A 23,137-nucleotide genomic window follows, 5' to 3' on the forward strand; every position below is an offset into this window, starting at 1 on the left:
TTTATCAAAAGCTTGGATTGAGAATAAACCTTGAAAAAGGAATTTCACCAAGATTTGACAAAGATATTGGTTTACGTGGGTTGAAAAAGGGCCTGAAACACAGGGAATTAAACACATTAATGAGATAGAATCCAGTGTTTCTACGAAAGAGAGTCCACGAAACAACTTACTGAAAACTTTCAGAAGCTTTTGGAGACAAAGGTTGCCATCTTGAGCTTGACCCTCTGGCATGTAAGTAAAGTGTTTCTGAATCTGAGTTCATTGGTACTAGCCCTTTCATTATGTATATTTTTCCCTCTGTCAGCTCGGTTCTCTGTCACAGCAGTAGTAGACAATAATAATAAACTGTTTTATGAATCTCTACAAGAAAAAGGTTGCTCAAGCTAATCGATGACGCTTATAATGCAACAGTACACTGATGGTAACTATTTTCTGATATGAACATCAGTCCACAGAAATTCCATTAAGCTTATATTTAGAACTCACTGTTCCATCTAAGCTCATATGGACAAGGTTCGTGTAAAAATATGAGCCATTTGACGAAGTGCCTTCTTTTAAATTGTGCATGAAAAATTCAGATTTAGGCATTTGAATATACCTGTTTCTCTGTAGGATTCCAGATTGTTACTATGCCTTCTTTTGGATTGTGCTCACCTTCATAACTTAAGCTCGTCAGTCCAACAAGCCTAATCCTCATGAACGGGGTGACATTTCTTTCACCTAAGCCCGCATCTTCCAGAGCTTTTGCTACTGATTTTTCCATCTTCATTTGCTTTGCTGNATCGTGAGACTGGATAACCTGTATTTTAGTTCCTCCAGAACATTGGTGACTGTCAGAAATTTTCCTCTGCATTTTGCTGGGTAGNGCAATTAATATTCTACCTCGTATTTCGCTTTATATGTAGTGAAAGATGTCAACTGCTCCGGGCTCATTTCTGCCATTAGGATTTCAGGTTCAGCAGCTGTCTCTAACAGCTTATAGACCTTGGCTCCTTCTNTTATCTAATAAAGTGAGAATCACAAAAGTTAGTTAAACGGTCACAGACATTTTTTGACATAATAACAGATAACATAGGTAACTTGAAACATTACAAGAGACAGAGAAATTACTTTCTCAANCAGGAAAAAAGGAAGGTGAGAATGAGAATAAACCATGAGGAGCTGCAATCTTTGGGTCGGTTGTTGGGTCGGTTGTTGGCGTATTTCCTATTATATACGAATAAACCAAAGCCCCTTAGAAACATAATATTGTTGTATGTAACAAACTGTTCTAGCTTTGATGAGTTAATCATGACACTTCTTAGACAAGAGATGCATATGCCAAATTGATCACATAAATGTTACTAAAGATTGCTCTCTACAGTTGTGATGGAAATTCGGCAACTAAGAAACTTGCCTCTGATTATGCAGCTGGATAATTTTGCTTTCCATTCTCTCTGATCGAACTATTGACTTCTTTTCACCTAATCTGTATGTATCAAGAATATATAAGTCATAGAAAAAGCATAGAGGAGACCAAGTTGCATTAACAAGCACACATTATACTGACTTTTCCTTGTATAGTATGGGGTATATTCGTGTGATTCCAGCTAGCGTTTTAGGCACAGGACCCCCATTGCACTTGATACAGTTGAAAGCTAGAGGGACACCAATTTCTTTACCTTGAAGAAGAGATCAAGAGGCAATCAATATAAAGAAACAAAATATGAAAGCACAAAACCACTATGAAATAAGCAACTCAAAGGATGTAGTGAGGTTTAAAGCTACTTACAGAATCCTAGTCGGTCTGCCCAGTGAGCTCTGTATGTCCCATTAATATTCAACAACAAACAGATTGTACTTGAAGTTACTGCCTGAAAGTTAGGTTATATGAAACTATGAAGAAACCAACATAGGAAGGTTTCAAAAAATCTTATAAACTCAATGTCTAAGAAACCTCAAGAGGTGATGTTGGGGTAGCCCAGCCAGAAAGTCCTGCCCCGAGGATCTTCAGATAATAGATAAGAACGTAAGCATGCTGTAAGTCAGTGATCTAACCAAATAAATGTTTTGTAAAACAAAAATTTAAACCTTGCAAGAAAATAACTTACTCGAAGCTTCTGCCCAACAAACAATTTTCCAGCATTCAGCTGCTTTGTTAGCACCACATCCAGAGCAGCATTAATCGAGTACCTGTGATTTTAAATTAAAAAAATCTTAGGAAGGAGACAAGAAAACAGGTAACAAAACAACACTAGCAATTTCATTTTCATACCACCCATCAGTGAGTTCTACTTTCACATTGCTGCAACTATCAGAACCATGTGTTTCCTGAGAATCATTGTTGGTCTTTGGATTGATAGCTGATATGCATAGCACCACCATTGAAGAAGCTGGAGCATCACCACTCAGGATCCTCTTGATTGCAGAGCAATGACCATGATTGACCTCTCTCTCATATCTATGTTGGTAGATTTACCATGTTAGACTTTGCACGAGCTTAAATAACAACGAAATGTATCGTGAGACTGGATAACCTGTATTTTAGTTCCTCCAGAACATTGGTGACTGTCAGAAATTTTCCTCTGCATTTTGCTGGGTAGTATATCTCGTAGCATGCAAGCTTCCAGACTATCCACCTGTAGTGATTAGTGACCCACCTAGTGCATATATAGTGATAGATAGTTAGTTACTAGATACAGAATTATCTAATAAAGTGAGAATCACAAAAGTTAGTTAAACGGTCACAGACATTTTTTGACATAATAACAGATAACATAGGTAACTTGAAACATTACAAGAGACAGAGAAATTACTTTCTCAATGCATGTTGTAAGGAAGCACCAGACTCAGACAACATTTGAAGAAAAGTTTCAGCTCCAACCATGTTTGAGGAAGACTCATCACGGAATACATATTTATCTGCATTACTTGATTTGATCCTCCTGACATGGTCTGGCACATAATCCATCTAAATCCACATCATAAGTGTGTTTGAATTAATAAAATTAAAAGGGATATACAACTCAGGAACACGTGAAAGGGACAAAAGATTTACCTTGGTCGTAGCTGTTGGACGCATTCCAAAATAATCCTTTATATATACTCTTGGAAACCTTTCTGGATATCTTGTCGAAAGCACCTTTTTGGAACTAAGTGTATCAGAAGATACGACAGATAAACCTGAAAATAGACAGGACACAAAAAAATTATAAATCTGAGAGCCAGTCAAATAACTTAACATAACATTTGTTAAATAAAAAGAAAATCATATACATATTCCTGAATATTTTACCACTTGAAGCATGCAGATCATTTTTCTTTAAAGGAGTTTTAAAGGAGGAAATCCTTGGCCTTTTAAAAGGAGAAACGGAGACTGTCTTTCCCAGCCTTTTCTTTTGGGTACTGTCTTGTTTATTGTTTGCATAAGCTATACCGCGATTTGTTATATCGACAAGTGGCTGGTCGGCTGGCCTTCCAAACTGCTTAGCTCTTCGATTGAAACCGTTTTCCTTGGAATTGTTCACAGCCATATCTGATGATAAAGGCCTGTTATTTGATAGTCCATGTGTAGCAAGTTTGGTGATATTCAGAGCACAGTCTGCCTCATCAACAGCCGCATCAAATTTCTTGATCAAATTACCCCCTAAAGGTAGGTTCTCCAATTTCACTGATCTAAACTGCTTTGAAGATGACCGAAGAGGAGATACAAAACTGTTTGACGTATGTTTGTTGCTTGTTTTTTCTTCATGAGCAGTATAAACTGTATTGGCGCTTCCACTGTTTATAGCAATATCACCTAACTTTTCATCTTTCTGTGGTGTAACAAATTGATCACCTGCTGCCGCTACATCATCAAAGAAAGCCCCTAATTCAGGATCCCCAAGAAGATTTCTGGCACGATTCAATGCCTCAGCTGACACTGACAATGATTTTCCATCAGCAGTCTGAAACTTTGTTGGAGCAACCTTTAAAGATGGATTTAGGATTTCAGACATCTTCCCTGAAACATGATCCTCAAATTTTCCTGGAGTTCTGGAATGATCGTGAACCGCTAGAGCATCAAATTCCTCATGCGTTTTTAATCCAGACCACTCATGTTGGTGGTGGGAAGAAGACGACTGGTTCACGTGCGTAAATTCATTCAAATCATCTTCGTCTAGTCCTAGCAATGCCTTGGCTCTTGCCAAACCGGCAGAAGATACATTAACCTTCTTGTTAGAAGCTGTCTGGAAAAATGAGTTGGGAGCACCAAACCCACTCTCCCTGGGAAGAACGTTGGCTGCACAATCAACTGTAAAGTCATTGTTAGTAGTCATTCCCTTTAAAAGCAACATGGTTTTGTTGATTAATTGTTCACTATCAGGTGATAACAACCGAACTAAAAAAAGCAGTGTTCAGCTTGGAGATCACAAACCACAAAGAATTAAACCGGAAGTTGAATAGAATAGCACAACAACAAAAAGTTGAAAGATATAAATGTGCAGTCAAGCGTACTGGAAACAGGAATTTAGAGAAGAGGAGATAAAAACACACCTGAGTCATTCATCTTATCACCCCCAAGAATGGACAAAGCTTTGGCAATTGAAGATTCTTTCAGTGGGACAGATTTGCCTAAAGCCGTCGTGAACATAGGCAAAGTTCCAGGTGTATCCACTGCTCGCATTTGGGGATTTGAACTATAAGTGTTCTGCAAATCTAAAGAACAGGGAACATTCAAGAGGAATGTCTACAAACATTATGTGATAACTGAAGAAAATTAAGAAACAACCTGAATGAATCACATCCAAAAACATTAATCGAACAACAGATGTGCTTTATTGAAAAAGGGGCGTTATGAAGGAATCGAGTGGACCTGAATAGGAGGAGGCAACATTGTCATCTGCTAAAAGGGATTTGGCTCTAGCAATCGAAGACTCTTTTAGAGGTACAGACTTCCCCAGCCCAGTCCTGAACATTGGGATTTCGCAAGGCATGCCCATGGATTCTTCCCGTTCTATAAGCTTCGAGCATCCTTTGGGAGCATCCAAAAACATCACAGTTTTTAATCTCCGCGCCCTATCCTTATCTTTATATATAACCCACAAATATTATTAAAAAAAAAAAACAAAAAAAAATGTTGAATCACCTTGAAGCAAGAGATCGGGCATGGAAGGTAGGGGAGCTGAGGAGTCGAGCGCCTGATTTGGAGTAGAATCATCGGAGTCGGACTGAAGAATCCGGCCAGCGACTTCCCACCGGAAACCATCGCCGCTGGAATCGGGAAATAACTGCCACGTCGACATATCTTCAGTTCTAGGGTTTCGAACTTTTCCTCGATTCGTTTGTTATTCTATCTGATTCTGTCGATTCCAAGAACATCACTTCCTGATTTCTTCAGTATTTCCTCTATCTACCGCACGCCGACGCCATGAGAGGATGATGAGTGCTGAAATTTATTCTTTTTCTAATTTTATTTTTTTTTTTTTCCCCCAAAAAAAATGAAAATTAAGATCTGAGAGAGGCGGGAAAGTTGAAAATTATATGGGCCGAAAATAATAATACATGTATCAGTCGCGTCGTTTTAACTTTGGGCTTTTATTTTAACAATTGCTTCTACTTGGCCCAAGTATTTCAAAAGATCGATCTGTTCTGTTGAATGAAATTTAAAAATTACATGGCAACAACAATGGCGAAAAAGATTCACAGAGAAAATTTACATTGACAACAATCTATCTCCCTCCACCGTCAAGTAAATTTCTAAACAAGATAAAAAAAAATCCCAGATTCTGAGAACGGTAGCTTATTATTTATTATATGGGGGAAGGGGCTGAGGAGGCGGCGGAGGAGGTCGTGGGGACACCGATGAACGAGAGGAATCCCGCGGCGGCAGGATCTTGCTCGTCGAGGAAGAGATCATCGGGAGCTCTAAACGCCCCGTGGACACAGACTGTTGCTATTCCGATCATGAGAGCTGATATCAGTACAGATCCAACGCTGGTGAAGAAGATCACGGCGATCGTTGAGAGGATCAGGCCGCCGAGAGTTTCGTATTCGGAGAATGATCGTCCGAAGAGGATAAGAGGACGATCCGCTGGACGGAAGAGGTAGAGGAAGAGCCAAGAAGCGGCGAGGCATACGAGGAGGACTAGAGAGAATGGGTGGGCGAGAAGAGAGAATCCGAGGATCAGAGCGACGATGCAGACGTAATTCACCCTGAAATAAGAAGAGTTCTTCCGGAATGGCGTCGCGGCGTCGGCGAGAGATTTAGGCTTGGTAAAGGCGGATCGATCGAGGAGCTCTGACCACGGACGGCTACGAGATAGACTACCACGAACCGTTTCGGTTACGCCGTTGACGAAGGCACGGACGGCTGGAGGCTGCGACTCCACCACAGCGGTAACGATCGGTGGCTGAGTTGTGGTGGCCGTTGCGGTGGTGGAAACCGGGAGCACATGGGGATCTGTGGACACCATTCTATTTTCGAGATGAAGAGATCCAAGACCAGGAATGGGACACGATCGATTTGAAGATGGAGACGTTTTTTCCACCTATTCAACGCTCGCCTAGTGTTGTGTATTTATAGGTTTACAGTTACGCGTATTTCAACTTTGATTTTCTATTTGCTTCATCTGATAGATGATCCATTTTTAAATTAAAGTGACCATTTGCTGTATTTAATTTTTAGTTTACACATTATTCTAATGTAATTCTTCTTAATTACTTAAGCTAAGTGCATTTGACCATTAATGTTCCAGTGATAGGAAGTTTCCTTAATAAATGTTAAACAATGCCGTCATAGTACAAGTAGAAGAGGGTTACCGATAACACAGTAGTGTTACACTTCCGACCTTAATTGACTTATGATGATCTAACCAACGGTAGAAATGATAAACTTCTTAAACCATTTTTTACTCTAATACTACAAAATAGCATCATAAAACATAACTGTTATTTCTTAATGCAACTCCACCAAACGTTAAGACATGTTTACAACGAGAAATAGTTCAAGAGTTACTTGATCGATGAGAGTAGATTCATAGAAGCAATAAAATACGTTCATACATTGCAAGGCAATCACATTTATCTCTCACCTGCCACGGAATTAGAGAGTGCCCCCGTTCCAACCAAAGAAGGATCCCTGCAAGAAGAACCAGAAGAGAAAAGAAATGTGTGATTTGATATATCAGGTAGGTCATAAGGCATAAACACTCTAGATGAGATGATGCCCGTTAGAGAACAGATTTAGATAAGTAGAACCTCGTATATAACTCAAAACAAACAATAGTGTGGGTGTAAAGATTGGTTTAGAATTGTGGAAACAGTTTCTGCAATTGATCTAATTGTTTATAGGTCTGTCTTATGATGAACTTACACACAAAAGATGTAATTGTTCCCTATTCGTGACCTAGTAGTGCTGGTGTAAAGCGTGTAAACACTGTGCATATTCTTGACTTTGATGGGCCTAGAGAGACAACGAACAATGAAAATGAGACATGGACGACGGAACTCATCACATGACATTTTGATTATGTTATGTTACTCCACCAAACAAAACAAGTTTTCAGGGAAAGAATTGCTTGCCTTGGTGTCATAAAACTTGAGGAAGAATCGAGACTTGGGCACTGATAGCTTAGTCTCGAGAATGGCGGAAACAGCAGCGCTTAGCTTCTTGTTCACATCAGCATTAAGGCCACCAATAGAGACTAATTCACCATAAGCTGCAGGATCCTCGGTCCCACCAAATGCCATAGGCACTGAGCCTTTCAACACAATCATCACATACTGCAAATTACAACAACAACAACAACAACAACAAAATAGTGCAGTCAGATAATGATCTTAAAAAAAAAAGAACACAGCAGGAGAAAAAGATTTAAACATCACTAATATAAACCAAGCAATCTTCAACGCAGACCAATATTTTTGTTTCTCTTTTGAAAACACAACTTGAGCAATGAGAATTACAAGGGGTCAGCAATAGCCTAGAGACATTGTGGTAAAAAAATACAAAAAAACAACCCCCACATCCAATTTTGCAATCGATTTGGCCGAACAAGACTGTTACATACGAAAAGAACATCACGACTGTACATTACAACCAAGTCAAGAAAAGTGAACGACTGATAAAATAGAAGGTTACAATGGGCACAGATCATAAACTTAAATTACTTAGGGTTTCATTATATGACGAAAAAAACAATCGAAGAATGAGATCAACTCGCACACAAGGATAATCACACGAGAAAATAAAGGATGAAACACACAATTTTGAACAACGATGGAGCAGAAGGAAACGAATTTTAAAAAGTTAAAATCGAGAGAAAGAAAAAGAGAGATTACATTCTCAGGCTTGCCGATGATTTTGGCGACGGTGGAGGAAGCTTCCGATAGGATGGAAGATGTATCGACACCGTCGAGGTTAACGTTCGTTGAGAGGTTGAGGCACGGCATCTTCTTCTTCTTCTTCTCTATCACTCGATGCCAATTTTTTTTTTAGTAAAGCGGATAAAGAAGTGTAAGACCACTCTTGAATTTCCCGTTTTATCCTTGAGGTTGAAACCCTTTTTAATTATTCGCTTCGGCCCAAGTCCATCGTTGCTTCCTCGTATCGTATTTTCACTATTTCGTACGTGAGACTGTTTTAAACGCTTTTTTTTTTTTTGTGATACGTTGCGTTTGTGCTCTCTTCTTTGAGTTGACTCAGTTGAGAGGAATCTTAATATGACTACGGTTTAAAAATTGGCTGCCAATTGAACCCGAACGAACCAAATTGGTTACCAAGACAAGATGTTTTTTTCCCTACAGAAGCAAATCTATTTTTCCATTTTGCTTCTACTTAGCTAAGTAAACTATTTCCCAAAACGTAGTGCTCCTAACCCTTAACGGCATATGAATGGCTCTCCGTCTCTCATGAGTTTATCATGTCTTACAGCCACCAATGAAAATAGCTTCGAAGTTTTCATTTACAAAGCCACTGCGGATAGATAGCAACGCCTACCAATCGAGGAACAAGGCACGTTTTTCCATCCTTCACCTTCCTTGAAACACTCCACCTGTAAACACACACATGATCAAGGTTAAACGGTCTGTCTGATTATGCTAACTGTTGTTTAAAGTTCAGAACTAATCGTACTCGTACAGTGTCTAATATGTCTTCTCCTTCCCCTTTGTATCCTCCGATGACATATATTGAGTCTTTAACCACTGCAACTGCTGAATATCCTCTTAACTCCTTCATCGGTTCTCCAGTGATCCATGTCCCTCTCCTTGGATCATAGACCTCAACACTTGATACCATAGTCTCACTATCATACCCACCAATCGCATATCTGCAAAAGTGCAGATGTAGAAGACAACCTTAAACATCTTAACCAACATTTCTTTGTTAATTTGTTGTCAACGTAAACACTACATAAAAACGAAAAACAAAATTCACGTCTAAACAGAAACATACAAATGATATTATTCTAGTTAGTAAGTGAGTAAATGTTGTAGGGTGCTTTGTTAAATTGTTCTATCATTCAAAGAAGAAAAGAATGGTGAGAAGAAGCTTACAGTTTTTCCTTCAGAACAACAAGAGAATGGCAGCCTCTTCTTGACTTCATCGATGCAATATTCATCCACGAGTGCTCTCTAGGATCAAACCTTTCAGCTGTGCTGTTTGAGAGAGAGAGAGAGTTCCAATAATCTCTTTCTTGTTAGCTTCATATTTCAGTGTCAAGATTGGGAAAGAACTCAAAAAAGCATAAATGAAGTATTTAATGTTCTTACTTCAGGTACTCAGTGCCATCAAAACCACCAACAGCATAAATTGAACCGTTATGCTCCACAGATGCAACTGCAAATCTCTGAGATCACAGAACAATGTTAAGCCAGAGAATAGAACAATGATCACCATACGTCACGCGAATTGAGAAGAACATCTACCTCCTTTGCCATTGACCTTGTTATGATCCATTTCCCAATATCTGGGTCAAGCATCTCAACATCTGAAAAACTTTGCGTTCCATTCCCGCCTCCAATTGCAAATATTTTTCCATCCAAAGTGGCTCCACCTAAACTTCCTTTTCGCTCATTTAAGGAGGGGTACAAGCTCCATTGGCCATCAGTCTGGTTATATGATTCAACTTCAACCAAAAAAAAAAAAGGAAGAGGCAAAACATATATCAAAGGTCAGGTTTAAATATTGGTTAGATAGAAATAGAAGCGAAAATACACACAGCTGAAGTGAAGTGCATGAAATCGATACACCTCACTTCACCGTAATTTGCTGAAAGCCACAGTAGTATGATTTGGCTAACCAATTTCTGTTTTGGATGTTTGTTAAGAAAATCTGAAAGGTTTATAGATGAGCCTTATACAGGCTCTAATGCACTAAATAATTAACACATTTTGAGAGAAAAAAAAGATAAAGAAAAGAGAGGGCATACCTGTGTTGGTCCAGCCACGGCCACCATCATCACCTCCAAAGACGTAGATTTTATCATCCAATTTTGCCACTGAAGCATTTGAACGGATACAACTCGTTGAACTATGAGCCTTTACAACATTCCTGGATGGAAAGTATGAAACCACTGATGACAACCATGTTTCAGAATCTTTATCGAATCCGCCCAACAGAAGAATTGCCTCCGTTGGATCTAAGTTTGAATCATCAGGTGAATGGATCTCCCTTTCACTATCACCAGCTTTGGTGATTAAAGAACCTGATATAGACTCCAGCATGCTGCACCGCTCTCTCAATCTATGAATTTCCTTGTGTGCTTCGTCCTGAAATACCAAAAATCGAAAAGTCATGTCATGGTTTCTTCACCACGAAATTTTGAGCTTATGGGTTCCAAAAACAAGAGGTATCGAAATGAACATCTAACTGAAAATGACAGAGAATTTATTTCTACTGAAACGGAGACTTTTCACACGTCAAAGCCTGATTATAGTGCACAGACTATGATAGCTCAGTGGGAAATCACTGATGTCACAAAATGCAAATAACAGTAAACAAAATCTTACCAGCTTCTCTTCCAAGTAACACATCTTGGTTGAATTTTCCAGCCCGTATGCCCTGAGTTCCTTCACCTCATGCATCAACTGCAAAATGCAATATGATCCCATTAAATTTTATACGCCCTAGATACATGATAAGTCTCAGTCAACTATATATCATCAATAAGAAGTAGTTTTTGGAACAGATGCTATCTTAGAGCAGTTTCTTCTTAACAATTCCTTCAAAATGATAGCTAATACAGACAGTTCTACACAGTTAATAAATGACAGCTCAGATGGTTATAAGTAGAAAGCAGGAACAGACGTGACAGTTGCCTAAAACTTGTATATTATGGCTGAGAGAACTGGGAGTTCTCCTGAATTAATGTCTATGATTCCCGTTATCCGCTGAGAATAAATATAGGAGAAGTGTTGCTCTTAACAGATTTACACATAGACTTGTATAGGAAGTAAGTCTTCAGGTATTATAACTGGAGACCTAGTGAACGTACCTGGCTAATTGTATGTGGAAGAAGAGATGAGACAAGAGAACTGCCATCACTTTTCCCTTCTGAATATGTTTCCTCTTCAAGTGTATCTCTGTCTTCCAAGTTCATGCAGGTGGGAATGTTGGCTCGTTCAACAGTTTTCATAAGACTATTCTCGCCATGCCCAATGGCGAGACCTTTCAGTTTCTCAAGAACAAATTCCTTATCAATTCGTTTGGGGTCGTGTACGTCTGGATGATTCTCAGAGAAACCAGGATGGGAAGCCGCAGCTGAGAAGTCAGATTCCATGACAGAACTGAGTGGCACTTCCAAGCTATCCACTGGTTCATTCTCCGAAGGCTTAATCTCATCACTGTTCTCTTTCTTTTCAATCAAGTGAAAGATCTGTCTTGTGTTTGATGTATTCATGGGTGGTTTAGGTTTCACCGCAAAAGAAGTTAGCAGACATATCAGCTTACTAGCCTGAAAATGATCGAGCTCGAACCAAAAATGGTGAGGACTGTAGTAATTATCTGCAATTGCAGGTTTAAATTTTTTCTCGGAAAGTGGTTCACACTGTAACCTCATACTGATTTGAACCTGCGAAACCATTAAAGACCATTATTCATATACTGGTTATGGAAAAGGTCGGCAGGGGATATGCCTACTGAAAACCATACGTGATCCAATATATCATAGAAAAACATAGTCATGAAACTGATGAAATCTCCCTCTGGTACCTGTGCCGGATATGAAGTTCTGTCAGAACCATCAGAGGTCCAGCCATAAGGGTCAATATTCAGCTGACCAGGACCAGCAGCGTCAAAAATGCCATGAAGTGTACGATCAGAATAGTTGAAAAGAAACAATGGTAAACCTATATCAATCTTCTGCACGTATGAAATGTGGTTGTAGGGTAAACCTGTCAAAACCATCAGCGGATTCAGGAAGCATGTACATAAAAGTAGAAACAGCACGGCTAACAAGCTAACAACATCCAGCAACGTGAAAAACTGAATAACCAGAGACATAAAATGAAAAGCTGTACAGTAAAGCCGAATCATAGATACAAACATTGCCGGAAATAAAAAGATAAAGGGCATCAGCATACAACAGTGAACAAACAGCTATATTGAGCAGAAGCTTAAGAAGAAGACTCACCAAAGAGCTGTTTCGACATACATTCTTTGATGGTATTCTTAGTGCAGCCAAATACAACACCACCTAGTTGACTTTTCGTCAGGTTTCTGAAGGAAACTTTCCCCCTCCGTTGAACCATGCTGGGTAAAAGATTAGAATGTCAATAATTCACAGAGTAAAACAAATCCAGTACTTGCAATGAACTGAAACGGGTCTATTGAGCCAACATTGTAATGAAGCATGTAATCAAGAGAGACAAAGTCACAACAACGCAAGAGAAGGGAGGAAAAACTGCAAACACATGGTATGCAAGTATATAAATAGAATGAAACAGGCAGCTTAAGGAGCCATTGATGTAAAATTACAGAATCACATAAGAAGTTTCCATGATGGTGACATTCAAAACACAAGACAAAACAATGTATACAACTAGAGTCAGCTGTAGCGAAGAAGCCACCACGGAACTTAAACACACACACACACACACACAAAACCCCAATCAGCTGGAAATTCTAAAACAAAAGCGCAGAGTTTTTTATTTGTCAAATCCAGTAAAACAAACAATCCAACACAAGGAAATTGACAACATTGCTCGAGAAATCAACAACAAGCTAAGAACCATGCGACGAGATAGATACTAGGCGAGAGGTGCGTGAGTGAAAATGTTTCAAAGGAAATCAAAAATCCGACGTGCCGGACTAAAACACCCGCTTCGACATCGTTATCGGAAAAGATTAAAAAAAAAAAACCTAGAGGGGGGAAGCCATAGACAAGTACTGGAAACCTAAATGCAGGAGAATCTCCGAAAGCAAAACTGGGAATATATGAGCTTAATCAAGAAAGAATATCGAACCTGGTAAGTCAGAGAGGTGATGAGAGAAGTCCGACGAACAGAGAGAGAGGTGATGAGTTAGGAAATGGAAAGACGGTGACAAGCCCAGAGCGACGGAACGGAACTCTCTGACCACCTTTCTTTACCTAAGCGACACCAATTTTTGAGCTTTCTTTACTCCAAATTTTAAATATACCTTTCTTTTTTTTTTTTTTTTTTTTTTTCAAAATGTCGAGTANCATACTAAATTAAGTTTTCAGTTTTCGGCAATATATTTTGAATTTTTTAGTCAAGTCCTTTCCAATTTTTGAAAAATAGTAAAATATTAATAATGAAAAATGATTGCCAGCTACTTGAAGTATACGCCAACACATTACCACACATACAAACAATATAAATAACATATTAACTACGTGAACTATTGTCATAACATAAAAACATCCATAAACAAACATATGTAATGTGTACAACACCATAAATATTAAATTTTGGCCAGAATACGGCGTTGACCAGGGTTAACCGGCGTTGATCAGGATTGACCGGCGTTGACTAGTGTTGACCAGAAAAAATATTCAAAATTTTTTTTCCTAAAAATAACAATTTTTTTGTTTTCATATATTTTTTATAAAAACAAAATATAACAACAAAAAAATATAAGAAAATTATGTACAAAAAAAAATCAAAAATTTTATGACAAACAAAATTTGTTAATACAGAAAATATACCAAAAATAATATAATAAAACTATAGCACCAAAATTTTGTGTGTAGTAGATTTTTTTTATAAAACTATAACAAATATATATCTTTCCGTTTTAAAAATCATTTTTTTTGTTTTCTATTTTCAAAGATGGGGAGTTTTAAATATTTTTTTCTTTTTTACTTATTTATAAGATTATGTCATTTGAAATATATCCAAGGCATTGCCAACTTTTTTTTTAATAGGTCAACCTTTGATTTTACAAAAATCAACTTTTGTTTTTTAACTATCTTCTTGATATATGTCTTTTATGTAAATAAATAGAATTTTCATTATTTTCTTCCTTTGTTTTTCTTATTAAAAACAAATAAATAGTTGGTAATGTCTTGGATATATTTCAATTGACATAATCTTATAAATAAGTAAAAAGAAAAAAAAATTAAAACTCCCACCTTTAAAAATACAAAATAAAAAATGATTTTTAAAAAGAAAAAGTATGTATTTGTTATAGTTTTATGAAACAATCTACTACATATAAAATTTTGGTGGTTTAATTTTATTATATTATTTTTGGTATATTTTCTGTATTAACAAAATTAGTTACTAGATATATCACAAATTTTGTTTGTCATATAATTTTTATTTTTTTTTTGTATATAATTTTCTTGTATTTTTTGGTTATATAACTTTTTGTTGTTATTTTGTTTTCGTAAGGAAATTATACAAATTATTTAATCTTTTTTATTTATTTGTCAAAACTACATAAAAACAAAAAAATATTATTAAGAAAAAAGAAAAAAAATATTTTTTGAATATTTTTTCTGGTCAACATTGGTCAACGCCGGTCAACATTAATCAATGCTGGTTAACATTGGTCAACTCCGGATTCCGACCAAAATTTAATGTTTATGGTATTGTACACATAACCTATATTTGTTTATGGATGTTCTCGTGTGATAATAATAGTTCAAGTAGTTATAGTTCAAGTAGTTAAGAGGATATTTATATTGGTTATATTTGTGATCAATGTGTTAGTGTATAGTTGAAGTATGTGGCAATCATTTTTCATACTAATAACTTCACTTTTGCATATAATTTTTCCTCGATAAACTCGGAGTGAAAACAAAAAAAAATAGTCATATCGAAAAAAAAACAAGTAAAAATATAATATTATCTTTAAAGGTTCATGTGTTGTCAAATCATGGCATGCAAATTATGTAGCATAGGCCATGATGATGATCAGCAAACTGATGAGGAATATTGTTATTTGTGTCTTGATAAATTTTCTTAATCACAGAATAGGTGGGGGGTCAATATAATTTAATAGCTAGCAAACAAATGTTAATATATATATAAGATGGGAAATAATGTGAACCGTGAAAGCTATTCTAATTCTATCAAACAAATGAAAAAGGAGATGCATCTTCCTCTTTTTCATCCTTTTACCATTTTTAACTTCGAGTTGAAATAGAGATTCCAGACGTGGACATGCATAAGCTATATAATTAAAACAAAAGTATATAACTAAACTTATATCAATGCGACAATCAAAAAGGTAACAATAAAGTATTATCTCTTTGTACTTGGTGGTGCATTTGTTTAATAGCACATATGTACGTGCGGTCGCAAATACGTTTAGAGAATGTTTTCTCACCGATTGTCATTTGCACACTGAGGAAATGAATCAGTCTGTGTTACAAATTTTGATTAATAAAAAAACTAATTGGTCACTTTCTTTAATCCAATAAAAGCAGCTTTTTTCTTTTTTGGTCTCTTACAAAATCAGTCTATAATTCCATAAGTTTTTTTTTTTGTTGGAAGTTGGAACCCATACATTCTTCTTTTTCTGTTTTTTTTTTGGTCAACGGAATTGTTATGGAACTCCATTTGCCTAAGCTGTAGCGGGGGTTTAGGTTAGGTATCACTATCAACCCGGGCAGTCCACCAGTCAAAGACTTTGCAACCCGGGTTTAGAATTTTAAAATAATACTACTAATAAACATCAGGCCTCATGAGTAAAATAAAAATGATTAAATTGACTTTCATAAATAAAATATGAAGCTAAACGTGCGGTGAGGGAGGATGGGGTTGGCACACAGTCACAGACACGCGGCTCCGAGATGGATTGTCTTCCGCCTACAGCCGCCGCGTGTATATCCTTCTCATACTCCGGAGTATCCGGAATCTGCCACGTCGCGTTGTATATTCTGCCTGAGTACTACTAGGGCTTTAACAGTCTATTAGAGGCGAAGCTCTCGCTGGAGAGACAAAAATAACAAGGAGGAGAGGAGAATAGCAATGGCTCATGCCACGTTTACGGCGGAAGGGCAGAATATGGAGTCGTTTCGGCTCTTGAGTGGCCACAAAATCCCAGCCGTTGGACTCGGCACATGGCGATCTGGGTCTCAGGCCACCCACGCAGTTGTCACTGCACTCGTCGAGGTAAGTCATTTGATCAGAATCAGTGATTTATTGTACTACTTGCGGTTATTTATGTACAAAATAATATCAGTTTTGTTATTTAGCACAGCTTGACTTGTTATCGACCAGTAAATACTCTTGCATGAATGCTGCAGGGTGGTTATAGGCACATAGATACAGCTTGGGAGTATGGTGATCAGAAAGAGGTTTATATCTCTCACTTCTTTGTTTTGTTTTTAAATTTAAATGTAAACAAGTTTTACTCTTTTAATTAAGGTCGGCCAAGGAATAAAGAGGGCGATGCACGCTGGCCTTGAAAGGAGGGACCTCTTTGTGACGTCCAAGCTTTGGTAGTATATCACTTTCAAAGAAGAAATAGATTAATTTTACCGTCGCCTTTGATAATTTTTTTCATGAGATCATTGGTACGTACGTGTGTGTGTGAATTAAGGTGCACGGAGCTATCTCCTGAGAGAGTGCGTCCTGCTCTGCAAAATACCCTTAAAGAGCTTCAGTTGGAGTATCTTGATCTCTACCTGGTATGCTATTTACTCTTTTGAGTACGTATGAATGGAGTTGTAGTCTTCATTAATTTTTACTGTTCGTCCTCTCTTTACAGTTCAATTAATTTGTGCAGATTCACTGGCCTTTTCGGCTAAGAGAAGGAGCTAGCAGGCCACCGAAGGCAGGGGACGTTCTTGACTTTGACATGGAAGGTGTTTGGAGAGAAATGGAGAAGCTTGCCAAGGACAATCTTGTCAGGAATATCGGAGTCTGTAACTTTACCGTCACTAAGCTCAATAAGCTGCTAGGATTTGCTGAGTTGATCCCTTCCGTTTGCCAGGTTAATTAGGTTCTTAAAATCACATGTGTAATTTCATTAGACATCTTATGTATTGAGTTTTTTCATCTTGGGGACTCAGATGGAAATGCATCCTGGTTGGAGAAATGATACAATGCTCGAACTCTGCAAGAAGAATCAGATCCATGTTACAGTGAGTACTAATATGCTTCTTGGTGCATGTATATGGACAAATATTCACTGCTTAAAGTGAAGGGACTATGAATAAATCTGATGTGATCTTTTTATATCCATGATTGAAACCTTTGAAGGCTTATTCGCCATTGGGATCTCAAGAAGGTGGGAGAGATCTGATACACGATCAGACAGTAGATCGAATAGCGAAGAAGCTGAATAAGACGCCTGGACAGGTTCTAGTGAAATGGGGCATACAGAGAGGAACAAGTGCCATCCCCAAGTCACAGAATCCAGACAGGATCAAAGAGAACATCAAAGTGTTTGATTGGGTGATCCCTGAACAGGACTTCCAAGCTCTCAACAGCATCCCTGACCAGGTGAAACAGAGCACTCTGTTTTGTCTTATCTGCTTATCCACTCTGTTTTGATCCTCTGTTCACACTTTGGTCTTCTTTGGCCTCCGATGCAGAAACGAGTGTTGGACGGCGAGGATCTTTTCGTGAACAAGACGGAAGGTCCGTACCGTACCGTAGCAGATCTATGGGACCATGAAGACTAACCGAATCCGAGGAGCAAATAAAGTTATGTAAAAGGGGTTTGTTGTTGTAAATTATGCGATGTTTAGTTCCTGAAAAGAATAAAGGAGTGTCCCACAATTCCTCCTAAAGAAAACTGTTATAACAACATTATGTCATGAATCTCTCTTCAACGACGGAGGAGACTTGTTGTTGTACGGCTAAAACTGATGCAGTGAGCTTGAGATCTCTTGAAACGAGCAAATCTCCGATCTCTCCAAGCTCTTCATTCTCGCTCCACACCGATAATCCTTTAAGTACTTGGAAGCTTTCTTCGTGTTTGATCCCAACCATTATTAGATCGTAACTGTTTCCTTCTTCTCTCAGTAGGTTCACTATATCACTCGCTTCCTCTATCGTTACCTAAGACCAAAACCCAAGGGTCAAACTAAACCGGATTTTGACAACTTGAGAAACAAGTCATGAACAAGACTTTAATTATTACTATTTATTTACCTCTCGTAAATTGTATTGATTCATGGTGTCTTGACTAAATTTTTGGATGGCTATGGAGTCGAGTCTTCTGTCTATGACGTCGTTTAGCTGCGAGACGTTTTCTCCGTCCACAAGCTTAAGAACGTTTAGATTTACGCACGGGTGGTTTGTCATCTTAACCGCAAACGCCAGCGCCTCACGGTCGTCCGCCCCACCGAGGAATATCGAACACACGTTGATTCTCATTGACCCGTTCCTCGTCGTCGTTCCCATGTTCTTGAAATCTTGAAGCCATCCTTGGTCCACTAGAACCGCAACTGAGCAAGGCGAGACATTTAGTACGTTGCGGCAGAGCCTTCTATCTGCTGCAGTCCCGTTGTCAATTCCGACAATGATGAGATCAGTTTCTTTTTCAAACGCCAAGGCGCAGACATCCTCATGCATCGTCTTGCTCGGCGCAACTGCAGTGAAACACTCGACGGTAAAGTTTTCTTGCAAAACGTGTCCCCTTTCGAATTTCTCGAAGGCTTTCCAGATCTGATCTCTGCGGCTGGAGGACATTGATGAGGGGTCATTGTGACCGGAATGGTGTTCAATGAGGAGAGGGACGTTATGGTGCTCAAGCTCTTCGAGATTGACGGAAACGATGGAAGCCCCCGATGGACAAGAAGAGAGCTCCAAGATGGTGAGGAGGGAAGGAACGTTTTTGCGGTGGTAGAAACAAGTGAGGATCTTGAGAGGATTGTTTGGTTCGTAGTGCTGAACGGTTTGTCGCCTGTAAGTGATGTGTTTACGCTGCACCCACCCGTAGAGATTTTGTACTATGGCCGTGAAAATGGTCGAGTGAACCATCGCACATACCACCATTATCCCAAATGCTTCTTGGCTTATATTCTGCATCCCTTAAAACAATATTTAGTTAAACCGTACGTTATTGTACATACGTATATCCATATAAATGTTTGTCTAGCGGTTATTTGATACATAAAGAATGATCTCTCTCTCTCTCTCTCTATATATATATATATATGTACTAAATTAGTCGTACCTCGTAGTTCAACAACTGTTTGAAGATTTGGACATCGTAGATCCCTTGTATGCAGACGATGAATCCGACTATCACGGCGTGTGATATAGGAACCTTGAAGTAAAGCGATGGGAGGACGATAGAAGCAAACTTTGCAGCAATTATGGTAAAGAAAAGCAACTCCAAAGTTATGACGTCGCCTTGTTCGAACATAAAGAAATTGACTTTATTACCAATCCCGATGACGTAACACGGCATAAGAACCGCCCAACAGAAGCAACCGATCTTGTCGGTGAGACCAGTACCGAAAGGAGGCGTCTTAGGAGTCACAAGACCGAGAGCCACGGATCCGACTATGTAAGGAAACCCTACGGTTTCGGACAGGAAAGTGGTGGTGCACAACATGACGCAGATGATGCATAGATGCGAAGCCTTTAGTTTCTTTCCTTCAGGTGTTCTCTTCACTATCCATTTGAATATTGGTCGGCACACAACTACTATAGCAACAATCAGTATTACCTAATCATTTGCAAATATATGTTTTTAATAAAGTGTATGTGTGTATACCTCCTCTACAGTGCTAAATATATTGACGAAGATGCAATAAAGCAAGGAAGTCAATTGTTTTTCTGGTTTTGAATGCTATTTTTTTGTGTTTATCATAATCGGAAGAGATCTTATTCTTATACCATCTAAAATTTTTGTCAAATATTTGTTGAAGATTGAACACAAACGGAAGAAGAAACTACTCACATACCTTTGTGAAGGTATGGAGATAAATAGTCTTGGAGTATTTGTGTTGCAAGAAACTGTCAAAGGTAACTTTAAGGAGGAAAAGACCCCAGCCAAAGCAGTTAGTCACCATTATGGAGGAGAGGGCTAACCTTCCAGGCTCCGAGTTAAGCATCTTGAGCTTCGACAAAACCGAATACGCCACTTGAAAATACACTGCGGATTGGTTTGTCAGTATATCATGGAGCTGTGCTGGCTTAGTTTTCGCCACGCTTCCACGGATGTTGCTAGTGATTATGGTACATGCCAAGGAGCCAACGACGTAAGGAAACAGAAAAAGAGAGAATCCATTGATGATTGCGACCTTGCCTCCTCGCTTTATTACTCCCACCTCTACTTGAGCTGTGCTTATGTATGAGATGAACATGAAGGATATTGCCTCTAATGATTCTATAATGAAGAAGCTTCTTGTGTTGAAAAGTTTTGTCACTAAATCTATGTTTTGTCCCAAAACCGAGGGGCCTAAGAATATCCCAGCCTGTTTCATACATTATAAACATTAATATATCACTTTTTGATCCACCTAGAATTAATAGCCTTCAAATATATACTATTCTATATATGTTCTTATAACCAAAAACAAAAAATCACGTAGGATAATGGTGTGAAAGAATTATAAGTGATTAGAATTAATACCATAATTTGAGTGACAAAGTCGACATTTGCGAGAGGACGGAGAAGAGCTTGGAATAAGGAAGAGAGGGAAGAGACGAGAGAAAGAAGAAGAAGAAGAAGAGGAGTCGAATGCTTCAAGGGGTCATCTCCCATAAATATTCCGCCAGAGGTTGATCCCAACCATGCCTCACATACAAATTCATGTGTTCCATTTACAACACTATTGTTCATCTCTCTTTTCGAAAAATATTTTTTATTGTTAAAAGCTAGTACTATTTTCACCTAACGTTACGTTTTTTACTTTATATCCAGTTTTTTTCTTCAATTGTTTCTTTTTTAAGGATTTAAATCGTTTTTGTTGTTTCTCAAGGAATTTGTGTTGACTTTTTATAACCGTAAGAGAAAAATGTCAATTCTCATTTCCGCGTATTTTTTTTTTTTTTTAAGGGTATAAATTGTTGTGTGTTTTATAGGCTTTTGAAGATGAAAATTAATTTTGCCGAAGGCGAAGACTTTGAAAGTAAAAAAGCAAACTAAAATCAGAGTTGTTTTTTACCTTAAGTTTCGACATACGTTCAGAAACAAACTTTCAGTTTCAGTGTCATATACTTAATTTCTTCTAAATTATATCCCCTTTAATGTAGACCATATAAATTATCATCATTTTGATTAGACCTTTATTTGACCATTAATTCCAATATGGTTTACATATACAGAGAGGACCAGACCTTAATTTTTGTAACATGTTTGTGTGTGGCAATCAATCTCAAGCTATCATGATCATACTCAAGATTTTTGTACCACACAAACACAGATATAGAAACCTTAAAAGTAGGATGACCTCGAAAGAGAAATGAAAGAACAAGAGGATATATAAAAGGAACCCCTAAATATAGCGCTAGCTTCAAATAAGGAAAAATAATAATTATTATTATTAGATTTTCTTTTTTCTTAATTCTTCAACTCATATACAATAATAATATCTCTCTCTCTCTCCCTCTATGGGTTGACTCATTTAATTAGGGAATTACATAGAAGGAGAAAATGGAAAATATCACCAAAACATTCCAGTATGGAGGAGTAGATTGGATTTGCGAGGCATGGCTTGGTGCAGGCTCCATGGGAATTGGCCGGGGAGAGAACCCGATCAAGTTTACTCTTCCTCTTCTTCTCCTTCAGATATCTGTCTTTACCTTAATTTCAGTCTTTTTTCAGTTTCTTCTCAGGCCTTTCGGAAAATTCGTATTCCTCACTCAGAACCTGGTATATAGATATGGAGTATTAATTAATCTCAAAAACATGCACCTGCATGCAGCCATGCAAATTAATTTCTGTTTTTTTTTTTTTTTTTTCTTGCAGGCTGGGATCTGCCTAGGACCGTCGGTTATAGGACGTAACAAACAGTACATGTCGACATTTTTCTACAAGAGAAGCGTGTTCATTATCGAATCTTTGGAGGCCTTATGTTTTCTCTTCGTTTGCTACATCACGACATGTCAAGTAGATACTAGGATGATAAAGAGAGTAGGCAAGTTAGCATTCATCAACGGCATCTTACTTTTCCTCATACCTTTCGTATGTGGCCAATTCGCGGCCATCTTCATCTCCAAGAGGCTCGGAGGCGCGCCAGATGGGATCCCTCCCGCGGAGTTCCACCACGTGGCGATCGTCGAATCCACAATGTATTTTCAGGTGGTTTACGGAGTCTTGTCGAGCCTAAAGATGTTGAACACTGAGCCAGGGAGGTTAGCACTTGCCTCCATGATGGTGCATGACTGCCTCGCCTGGTGTTTTTTCATGCTTAACATCGCCATTAAACTTAACGTTGACTTAAAAGACAAAAACCGAGCTCTCCTCTTGTCCCTCTCACAGGTTAATAAAAATATATACATATGATCCTAGCAAAATTTATGTATATTTTCTTCATTAATTAATTAAATTTGTACAAAATTAATTAGTAAAACGAAAAAACTTGATAAAACGCAGATGGTCATGATAGTGGCAATAATATATGTGTTTCGACCAATAATGAGGTGGATGAAGGGGAGAACACCAGAAGGACACTCTCTCAAGACCTCGTACCTCTGCGTTATATCCGTCTTGCTCTTCGTCACCTGTCTCTGGGCAGAATTTGTGGGTCTGCCTTACTTCTTTGGTGCGGTGGTCTTAGGCCTAGCCACCCCAAAACGT

At 38.2% G+C, this 23,137-nt stretch overlaps 7 protein-coding genes across 9 annotated transcripts in view; 2 read left to right on the forward strand and 5 right to left on the reverse strand.

Moving 5' to 3' along the window:
• The window catches only part of LOC104710001 (protein BREAST CANCER SUSCEPTIBILITY 2 homolog B-like), a 7,172-nt gene extending 1,762 nt beyond the window's left edge, over positions 1-5,410 (reverse strand). Inside the window, exons 1-17 of the mRNA XM_019228864.1 lie at positions 5,108-5,410; positions 4,835-4,993; positions 4,516-4,677; positions 3,275-4,273; positions 3,038-3,162; positions 2,796-2,950; positions 2,517-2,639; positions 2,255-2,440; positions 2,091-2,172; positions 1,937-1,987; positions 1,772-1,853; positions 1,550-1,661; positions 1,393-1,468; positions 882-1,002; positions 599-780; positions 171-313; positions 30-92 (exon numbers count right to left, since the gene is read on the reverse strand). Of these exons, the coding sequence (XP_019084409.1) occupies positions 30-92; positions 171-313; positions 599-780; positions 882-1,002; positions 1,393-1,468; positions 1,550-1,661; positions 1,772-1,853; positions 1,937-1,987; positions 2,091-2,172; positions 2,255-2,440; positions 2,517-2,639; positions 2,796-2,950; positions 3,038-3,162; positions 3,275-4,273; positions 4,516-4,677; positions 4,835-4,993; positions 5,108-5,264 (2,978 nt within the window). The 5' untranslated portion in view covers positions 5,265-5,410. The remainder of the gene's footprint in view (positions 1-29; positions 93-170; positions 314-598; positions 781-881; positions 1,003-1,392; positions 1,469-1,549; positions 1,662-1,771; positions 1,854-1,936; positions 1,988-2,090; positions 2,173-2,254; positions 2,441-2,516; positions 2,640-2,795; positions 2,951-3,037; positions 3,163-3,274; positions 4,274-4,515; positions 4,678-4,834; positions 4,994-5,107) is intronic.
• On the reverse strand, positions 5,538-6,680 carry LOC104709012 (PRA1 family protein B5-like). Its single transcript, XM_010425673.2, has one exon. It carries the CDS (start codon positions 6,432-6,434, stop codon positions 5,772-5,774), a length of 663 nt encoding a protein of 220 aa, XP_010423975.1. The 5' UTR covers positions 6,435-6,680; the 3' UTR covers positions 5,538-5,771.
• Positions 6,889-8,472, reverse strand: LOC104709013 (macrophage migration inhibitory factor homolog). Of its 2 annotated transcripts, XM_010425674.2 has the most exons (4): positions 8,302-8,472; positions 7,543-7,743; positions 7,334-7,423; positions 6,889-7,099 (listed from the first exon to the last, which is right to left on the reverse strand). In XM_010425674.2, the coding sequence occupies exons 1-3, from the start codon at positions 8,410-8,412 to the stop codon at positions 7,367-7,369; spliced, it is 369 nt and encodes a 122-aa protein (XP_010423976.1). In that variant the 5' UTR covers positions 8,413-8,472; the 3' UTR covers positions 6,889-7,099; positions 7,334-7,366. The 2 variants fall into 2 exon arrangements, with proteins under 2 accessions (XP_010423976.1, XP_010423977.1); XM_010425675.2 differs by lacking the exon at positions 7,334-7,423 and having other exon boundaries at positions 6,977-7,099; positions 8,302-8,471.
• LOC104709015 lies at positions 8,690-13,551 on the reverse strand. Of its 2 annotated transcripts, none has more exons than XM_010425677.2 (11): positions 13,426-13,551; positions 12,594-12,712; positions 12,173-12,354; positions 11,457-12,032; positions 10,972-11,049; positions 10,392-10,731; positions 9,889-10,088; positions 9,733-9,809; positions 9,517-9,618; positions 9,101-9,290; positions 8,690-9,014 (listed from the first exon to the last, which is right to left on the reverse strand). In XM_010425677.2, the coding sequence occupies exons 2-11, from the start codon at positions 12,709-12,711 to the stop codon at positions 8,925-8,927; spliced, it is 1,953 nt and encodes a 650-aa protein (XP_010423979.1). In that variant the 5' UTR covers position 12,712; positions 13,426-13,551; the 3' UTR covers positions 8,690-8,924. The 2 variants fall into 2 exon arrangements, with proteins under 2 accessions (XP_010423979.1, XP_010423978.1); XM_010425676.2 differs by having other exon boundaries at positions 9,095-9,290.
• On the forward strand, positions 16,349-18,236 carry LOC104709017 (aldose reductase-like). Its single transcript, XM_010425679.2, has 8 exons — positions 16,349-16,545; positions 16,680-16,730; positions 16,801-16,874; positions 16,976-17,063; positions 17,162-17,368; positions 17,448-17,519; positions 17,638-17,880; positions 17,973-18,236. Exons 1-8 carry the CDS (start codon positions 16,402-16,404, stop codon positions 18,060-18,062), a joined length of 969 nt encoding a protein of 322 aa, XP_010423981.1. The 5' UTR covers positions 16,349-16,401; the 3' UTR covers positions 18,063-18,236.
• On the reverse strand, positions 18,166-21,178 carry LOC104709016 (cation/H(+) antiporter 26-like). The gene is made up of 5 exons (XM_010425678.1): positions 20,969-21,178; positions 20,298-20,810; positions 19,562-20,059; positions 18,535-19,407; positions 18,166-18,441 (listed from the first exon to the last, which is right to left on the reverse strand). The coding sequence occupies exons 1-5, from the start codon at positions 21,176-21,178 to the stop codon at positions 18,190-18,192; spliced, it is 2,346 nt and encodes a 781-aa protein (XP_010423980.1). The 3' UTR covers positions 18,166-18,189.
• LOC104709018 (cation/H(+) antiporter 27-like) overlaps positions 21,952-23,137 on the forward strand; it is a 3,481-nt gene continuing 2,295 nt past the window's right edge. The window contains exons 1-2 of the mRNA XM_010425681.2: positions 21,952-22,210; positions 22,307-22,819. Coding sequence (XP_010423983.2) covers positions 21,992-22,210; positions 22,307-22,819 — 732 coding nt within the window. The 5' untranslated portion in view covers positions 21,952-21,991. The remainder of the gene's footprint in view (positions 22,211-22,306; positions 22,820-23,137) is intronic.

This window comes from Camelina sativa, chromosome 8 (assembly GCF_000633955.1).
Source record: "Camelina sativa cultivar DH55 chromosome 8, Cs, whole genome shotgun sequence".
Classification (NCBI taxonomy): domain Eukaryota; kingdom Viridiplantae; phylum Streptophyta; class Magnoliopsida; order Brassicales; family Brassicaceae; genus Camelina; species Camelina sativa.